Source organism: Pygoscelis adeliae, unplaced genomic scaffold (assembly GCF_000699105.1).
Source record: "Pygoscelis adeliae isolate BGI_AS28 unplaced genomic scaffold, ASM69910v1 Scaffold262, whole genome shotgun sequence".
NCBI lineage: Eukaryota > Metazoa > Chordata > Aves > Sphenisciformes > Spheniscidae > Pygoscelis > Pygoscelis adeliae.
The window spans coordinates 386,253-394,574 of NW_008824184.1; the positions used below are offsets into that span (position 1 = coordinate 386,253).

The 8,322-nt window shown below is 50.2% G+C and overlaps 1 protein-coding gene across 1 annotated transcript in view; it reads left to right on the forward strand.

The window, feature by feature from the left end:
• The window catches only part of HPS4 (Hermansky-Pudlak syndrome 4), a 14,657-nt gene that overhangs the window by 3,024 nt on the left and 3,311 nt on the right, over positions 1–8,322 (forward strand). The window contains exons 6-10 of the mRNA XM_009334423.1: positions 1,320–1,392; positions 2,110–2,143; positions 2,773–2,869; positions 3,358–4,288; positions 7,613–7,745. Coding sequence (XP_009332698.1) covers positions 1,320–1,392; positions 2,110–2,143; positions 2,773–2,869; positions 3,358–4,288; positions 7,613–7,745 — 1,268 coding nt within the window. The remainder of the gene's footprint in view (positions 1–1,319; positions 1,393–2,109; positions 2,144–2,772; positions 2,870–3,357; positions 4,289–7,612; positions 7,746–8,322) is intronic.

Here is an 8,322-nt window from a genome sequence, read left to right on the forward strand (position 1 = left end):
CAGCAAGGAAAAGAAAGACGTGTGAATATTATTCTTTCCCCTTAGTGTTCTCTTTGCAGTCTTGCAAATACAGTGCACGTGTGTGTGTGTCTGTATGTATGTATTTTTGACTGACTTGTTGGCCAGGACCACTGTCCATACTGGTAGAAAGTGCGCAGAAGAACGAGCCAGCATTTCCCGCAAGAAATGCTGCCTTCTTTCAGCCGATCATCGCTGAAGATGCTGCAGGTGTGGCACTGAACGACATCAGGGAAAGCCTCGAAGGTGGCCTTGAAAGACAGGAGGTGGGGGATTCTGAGAATTTCTTGGCAATAACATTCAAGCACATTTTTCCTTTGGCATAGACTGTTCCTGTAGCACCTCTTATGAGCACTGGCAATATGCCACGATGCGTGCATCTTTCCAGGTCTGACAGAGGCAGGCCAGGCATTTTTAAGGGAATGATCTCATACATGCAAGCAGGATACTGAGCGTGAGTCACGGCAGCACCTTAAAGCTGGCAGCATGTTGCAGTGGAAGTGAAAGTCTGACTTGAGAATGGAGTCTCATCCTGCATCTGCCCATCACCAGTGTGTGTCTCTTGTATTGCTGGTCTGTCTGGTAGAGATTTTTTTTTCACCAAATGTCATCAGAGTTCTCTGAACTCTGAATCTCACTACAGCGCTGCAAAGGGCTTTGTACCTGAGTAACACTTCTCCTTCTTTAGAGTTTTTTTGAGAATCTCCAGAATGTGGATCTCAACAAGACATAAATGGAAAGACTGAGAATACCTTTGGAAGCCCTGTCCAAGGGGCGTGTGCTGCAGCACTTTGAGTGCTAGTCTTTCTGAATCCTCTCCACTGCCCACAGCTCTTCATGGGGTGGCAGGCAGCCTGTATGGATTGGTCTGTCTTAGGTCTTGACTCAGCAAAACCAGATTTGTTGGCACAAAGTAAATGCCAGCAGGTGGTTTTCCTGAGTTTAGAGTGGAACTGATCCAAAGAAAAGAAGAAAACGAGAGTCCTGATGGTCACACAGCTTGTGTTCCTCTTGTTTGGCAATGTGTTAGCTCCAGCCCGTGTCTGGGGCTGGCCCTTCAACCCTTGCAGAGTGTCTGGCAGGACCGGGAGAGGTGGGTGCAGCAGAACCCTCGAGACTCCCCCAGAGATCACCCAGCTGTGAAATGGGGCGCAGTCAGTTTTGCTCAGAGTACAAGTAAAAGTCTAGTGCGAGCATTGCTGCTGGCTCTGCCTGTCCTGATGCCCGGAGTGATGGGAGTCTGTGGCTGAGCTTCAGGAAATGCCACTCTGCTCATGGATGACTTTGTTTTGTCCTTTTAGGATTGTGAGCACCCAGCTGCCACCTCCTCTCACTGCCAAAGTTCTCCTCCAAGGCAATGGGTCTCCAGGCCAGGTATGTTGCTAAACATGTTCCCTGCATGTAGATACCCACTTGTAAGGATGCGGTGTGGGAGCTCTTGTCGCGTAGATCTTACGTGTGCCATTACTGGGAAGGACAAATATTGATGCTGATGCTAAAAGCTTTTATTAGTTATGATTGAGTAAGGTTTCAAGACTTCTGCACTAGGAATTTGCTTTTTTTTTGGTCTTTAAGTTGCTGAATTAATGAGTTTTCATCTATGTGATGTTTTGATTAGTTTTTTACCTGAGTTTAGGTATTCAGTGCTAAATATACACACAATGAATGCCTGAAAGTGACAAACAGGTCAATTTTCATTTGCATTAAAACTTGTCAAAAGTAATTATTTATGTGGTTCAAGATCTTTTACAAAAAAGCCATCAAGATCCAGATATGAAGAAGGACTCTGCTCTTACTCCGGTTGAGTGAACCAAGTTTTTGTGCCCTGAGCAGGCGGTAGTGGCAAATGGTGGTATTTGTCCTTGCTTTCAGGTGTATTTTGGTTCTTGGGAAGTCCCCTTGACTTTGAGGTCTACCTAAGGAACAAATCACTGCCCAGCATGGTAATCCAGTCATAGCATTTGCTGAAGGGGATGGTCTGGGGTCTGCTGTAGTCACAGGGAGGCTGAGGAGGCTGGAAGAGATGTCCTGGTGGCACTGATGGCAAGTGTTGAGTCATGCCGCAGAGCTGATTCTTGGCTTTTCTTTCAGAGTGAGCCTGGAGGTGAGGAGCAGCGGGAGCCTGGTGAGCATCCAGCTGCAGAGTACTGGTTGCCAAGTGCACAGCAGCAGCTTATGGGCAACCCTCTGGGCCTGCATTCTCTGCAGTGAGAACATGAGCTGGTTCTCTGGGATTCATGTCAAAGCTCTTGCTGGATGCAGGAGTATATCCCTGAGGGTGTTGCTGCCACTACTCAGCATGTGCCAGTGGGTGTTGTGTAATCAGAACTAGTTCCTTCCTTTGGCTAAGCAAAGGAGTTTGCTCTTTTGGGTTTAATTGTCAGTTGTGCAGATTCCCAACATGCCTGCTTTAATTCCAGTTATCCATGTGCCTACTTGGCCACTGATGGAGCCCTGAAAACAGATGGCTGATGCTTTCAGTCCAAACCTTCAGAGCATCAGTTTATAGATATTCTGCCAGGATGGTTAGAAAAAAAAATGCTAAGGGAAGGTTTAACTGTGTCAGGCATTAAGTGTGTGAGGAGGATGGGAAAATGCTGCCTAGTCAGATGTGGTCAGTTTGTGGTGACCCAGGATTTGGGATGATAGCACACCTTCTCCTCCTGCAGAAGCATTTGGGCTGATGGAGTCTGGCTTCTGTTCTTTATGCTGGGGCATGTTAATTTAATCCTCAAACCTCCATTGCTCTTGCAGATTCTCCATTGCCGCAGGGTGTCTGTATCATCCCGGTATTCCTAACAGAAGATGAAGTCTCAGTGCTCCGAGACTTTCCGGTGGAGTGGATGACTAGGTAGGAAATCTATGTGATGCGTAGAGAGGCTTTTGCAGCAAAGGAGCTAACATGTGGCGCTGTGTCCTCGCTAGCCATTATTGCTGTTTTCTCTGATACTAACTTGAACTCTGTAATCTGGCTGTTAAAGCTGCCCAAGGTCTTTCAGGCCGGACAGAATTTGTGGTGTCCATATCCCTGTTGTGAAGCAGCCTAAAGCAGAACTGTTTCCCGAGGCCAACTGCGATGTTTTGTTGTTTCTCAGCTCACAGTGCTGCCTTTGTGCTTTGTAAGTAAGGGAGTGACGTTCCCAGGAGTCTGCAGTGTAAGAGGCCCGTGCTTTTCACCTGTGTTAGACCTTAGCCCATCCTTTTCTGAGGTAGATGCTCTTTGTAGCAGAGAATAGATCCGCTATTGAACACTACCAGGAGGCGATAGTGTTATTAGGTATGTAATAACTCCAAACAGATCCTACTCAGTAGTTTAATCAACTTGTCATCTCCTTCTAGGTCATCAGTGTCTCCAGCAAGCCCTAGAGGAGAGAAGAATGCTTTCTGCTCCCAGGCAGTTGCAGAATCAACAGGAGTTTGTGAAAACCAGGACCTGAATAATATCTCTGTGCAGGAGTCCCCTGAGCAAGCTTCAAGCACAGCTGCATCAGAAGATGCTGGGCAATCAGGCAGCCTTGCAAACACAGGTCCTTTGAAGGGCTTCCCTGAAATGGAAGCCAGTACAAAGGATTCTCCAACTGCAAAACTGAGCAGCCCAGACAGCAAAAGTTCAGAGCTCAGTAGAAAAGCATCCTTGCCATTAGAGAGAGACACGAAGCAGCTGCCAAGCCCTTTCACACTCCATACTGCTGAATATGCTCAAACTACAGGTCCGTATCTGGAAGGGTTTTCCTTTCCGAACCCTTATGCCCGGGAGCAGGAGAGTCAGAGCATGGGGAAATCCCTTGTGGACTATGGTGTTGAGCAATGCAGTTTCCAAAGTTATCCTGCAACCAGTGGCAGTCTGGCTATTTGCTCTCCTGCCCAAGAGTTGAGCAGAAGGAAATCAAGTGAACAAGACGAGCAAGGGACTATGAGCCAAAATAGTGTCTCTGGAGAAAGCAGTGGTGCAGCTGGTGGCAATGTGTGGGGTTTGGATTGTCCAGCCACTGCTGTGCAACCAGAGCTCCAAAGCAGGAGTCAGCTGCCAGCTGTAGAGGTTCAGGAGAGTCTGCCCGGTGACCCAGCAGAGAACATGCACTGTCCCAGGAGCAGGGAGAATGGCTGGCCGCCTCAGGTGGACAGTCTGGGCGCCCAGGCTGGTGTGCAGTCAGGCAAACAGTGCAAACCAGTTAAAATGAGCTTGTATGTTCACTGTGTTAAGGGGCTTGTGCTCTCCCTGCTGGCTGAAGATCACCTCCGAGAGGACCAGAGTTCCATTGAAGATGTGGTAAGTGGGAAAGCTCCTCCACACTGCAGATACACTCACTGCTGCTGCTTGTCTGGTGGTGGTGGTGGGGACGGGGGTTACAACTGAAGAGCGAGCATTGGATCGCGCTTCCCATCTCTTCCCTCACCTGCTCTGTGTTGTGCAAGGCAAAGCCATTTGGCTTTGGGTTCATCACCACAACCAAAGCTACGTGGGAGGTTGTTCGCGAATGTCAGGCAGCGAGCCTGAGAGGTGAGAGTGTTGTCTCACAGGCAACTCCTGTTGCCTGTTGTTGTCTGTCGGTGCCAGCACCAGAGCAGAACGTGTAGGTGTGACCGTCAGACAGCCCCGCGGGCTGCCAAAGGCCTGTGCTGGATTTGGGATTTGTTGGGAAACCCTGTCAGTTTTGTAGTGCTTTTTGGAAAGCAAGGTTTGTTCTCTGTTTAACCTCCGCTTTGCATGTCACAGCTTCTCACTCTGGAAGCACCAGAGACGTGTCTGGCAGCAAGTCCCTGAAGCGTTTCCTTTCTACGTGAAAGTCTGGCTGTCTGTGTCCCCAGCCTGCTCTCCCTGGTGCTGCTCTCCAGGGGCCGGAGCGAAGGGTGCCATTTGGGCACTGCAAATAGGTGCTGTACCAGAGCAATCCCAAATTACTCTGCTGCGGGATTTGCTTCGGTGCACAGGCTTCCCTGCCAGGCAGTGCGGTGCAGCTAATGGGGCTGCGGGGGAAGGATGTGCCGGCCCCCGGCATTTCCCAGTGAAGCATTAGTCTGCAGAGCTGCTGCCTGGCCTCTGCTTCCCTACCAGGGAGCTGAGTCAAAGCTGCAGAGGCCTGTTTGGTATGCCAGTTGCCATAGGAACAACCTAATTTCTTTAACTGTCAGACTGGAAGGTGGAGGGAAGCTCAGACTAACACTGGCTCCCAGCGTTAGTAGAGCCTCAAGGTTACTCCTTTTACTTCCGAGCTCTGGGACTCGGAGGCTGTGGCTGTGACCCCCCACCCTCCGCCCCAGAAGCAGGGGGATGCCACCTCCACACAGCATTTGAGGATTGGTGCGCCCAGGAAGGGATTGCTGCAAAATCAGCAGAGGCCAGGAGGTGCAGCCTTGGCCTTTTGCACCAGACATGGCACATTGCTCTGTCCCCCATTTCAAACAGGCAACTGCACAACGGCTCCCACTCTACCACGTCTTCTCCAGTTGCGGGGAGAGAGGGGGATGCAGGCAGGTAGGAACTGATGCTCTCGAGAGCTGAAGGTCATTCTCATTGCACAGGTAGCCTTAGCTTCTCTGGGTTTCCTCCAGTTGCAGCTCTGGTCTGGCCAGCTGGCAGTGCAGCTCTGCTGTGCTCGGAGGCGGTGCGGTTCCCGGCAGCCTGTGTGGCACCCATGGCTGGAAACCAGCCTCTGCTCTGCTTCATGTCTGACCTGCCATGAGAAGGAGCGTCTGAAGGATGTAGCTAGCATGTGAAATGCCTTGTTGCGGGGGTTAGCTCTGCTAGTGACAGATTGCACATCCTCCTCCCATCAAATGCCTGGGCAAGGCCAGCAGTGGGCCCAGCCTGGCTCAATTTGTTGTTCGGTTCATTAATCATAGAATCATTAATCATCAAGGTTGGAAAAGACCTCTAAGATCATCGAGTCCAACCGTCAACCCAACACCACCATGCCCACTAAACCATGTCCCTAAGCGCCTCATCTATGCGTCTTTTAAATACTTCCAGGGCTGGTGACTCAGCCACTTCCCTGGGCAGCCTGTTCCAATTAAGTCTCAAGATCAATTGCCTGACAGTGGTGCACCGCATTTCAGTTGATTTTCTTTATGTATTTCGCCAGGGTTGACAAAGCCCTGTTCCGTTCAGGTTCCTCTTTTCCCAAACATGCTGCTTCCATTTCACATACTCTTGCTTTGGATCTCATCTTAGCAAAACTGTACTTTCACACAGCTTGGATTTTGACTGTGACTGGGTTCTTCTGACTACACCCTTTCTCTAGGTGCAGGTGTTTGTTATCTCTTAGGAGAGATGCACCGCGTGTCCTGTCGTCCCAGGAGGAAGAGTATATTGTTCAAGGAGGTAGTGCCAGGCTCTGCTGCTGGCGTCATGGTGGACTTGAGGCGTAATCTCTGCTTGTCTGTTCCTTTGTTTATCTGTAGATTAAAAATGACCCTCAGCTCTCAGGGATGTCCAAGCTTAGTTATAATTAATGTTTGTCGAATGCTTTGAGGCCCCTGAATGACACCAAAGAAGGGTAAAATATGCTACTTGCGCAGCTGAGAACAGCAGGCAGTACCGATCATCCCTCTGGGAGGGCGGTTTCCCATACAGGCTTTCCCTGCAGAGCAGGAGGCTTTGGAGGCTTTCAGGCTCGCCTCCTGCCTGTCTTTAGGTCTTATCCCTTCATTTCACTGCACAGAAAAGAAAATCTGTTCCGTGACCGGGGGGGTCAAGGGTAGGCCAGGCGCTGCCATGGCTGAATGGAGGCTTGATCCTCTCTGTGGTGGAGGAAAGCACACGGGCAGGCTGGAGGATTATGGAGTTAATCTTCCCAGTGCTGCCGGAGGGTCCCTTAGCCCTGCCTGCTGCCTGGGAGCCTCAGCACGGCCAGGGCAGCTGGGCTGCTGAAAGTCCAGTCAGGAAAGCAGCTTGGCTTTCCTGTTACTATGATGTTGTGCGAATCCATTGCTCCGTGCTGGGCCTGTCATTACCCCACATGTGAGGCTGTTTCCTTGGCTTTTCCTTTTTTTTTTTTTTTCTTTTTTTTCTCCTCCTGGTGATAGCTCAATGCCTGCAGTCTGCAGCTGGCCAGAAGCTCAGCATGGAGGCTGGGTGCCCATTAGAAGATTTACTTGTGTGTTGAAAGGGTGCTGCGGGAAACATTGCAGGCAATTAAATCCAGCCCAAGCGTGTAAAGCTGTATCCTGGGTTGTACTGTCTGTCTGGTGTAATAAGGGCTGGTAAGCAAAGGAATATTCCTTGCTGTGGCTGAAAGTCATGGCCAGGACGTGAAAATGAGCCCTGGAGAATAATGTTTGATGGTAAATTAATGGAGTCTTGCATTTTCCTGTAATTAATAGCATCAGGTGGTTTAATGGCTTATTTTCAGGTTGGAGTACCTTCTTCTGAGTCCCCGTCTCACTGACTTGTAAGCTGTGAGGCTCGTCTGCTTTCCTCTGTGCCCAAGTTGCCCAGCTGTTCCTGGGTGGGAGCCTGGGCAGCAGAGCGTGGAGGGGTCCAGTCCCTTTGTTGTTGACCTCGCTCACCCAAGCTCCCTCCGGTACCTCCTTGGAAGTCTAGGCAAAGCTGGCCATCTACTCTAACACTTGCCTTTTTTTGCCCTGCCTGCAGTACCACAGCAGTCTGGCTTCTCTGAACGGCCTCGAGGTTCATCTGAGGGAGACTCTGCCCAAAGACTCCTCTTCCTCAGCCAAGACAACCTACAGCTTCACTCACTATGATTGTGTTCAGAACGTACTCACGGGTAAGCCTTCGTCTTCTGGAACAGCAGCCGCTTCGGAGGAGGGATTAAGGAGGAGAACAGGGTTTATGGTAACTTTTTCTCATGCTTCAGAAACATTGCTTGCTATAACTCCTACAAAATAGCCTGGATATAAGGCCCTGTTGAGGAAGCTGTGTCTCTTGTGAGTTTATAATCTGCTGAAGGTTTGTTGATCGCTTTGTTTGGGTGAGAGCCAGAGGCCGCTGGGAGATGGAGCCGCTGCCACTGGCGCTTCGCTCAGAAGGATGTTGCTTGGGGTTCTGCTAAGGGCTAGGTCCGAGCACAGGACTTGACATCCTCTTCAAACCTGCCCTCCCTCCCTCCGTCCGACTTCATTCATCCCTGGTGTGATGCCTTTTGTCCCGCTGTACAACAGAGTGTTTGTCAGTCGTTTTTGGCTACAAGAAGCAGGAACTGGGAACAGGTAGTAGCCAGCAGTTCGGAGACTGCTGGCCTGGATCGATAGGTAGACCATCGACATGCAGAAAGCCCCGTGCACATATTGTTCCAGTTCATTCTAATGTTTCCCTTTTTCTGGCAGCCTCACAGGCAGCATCCC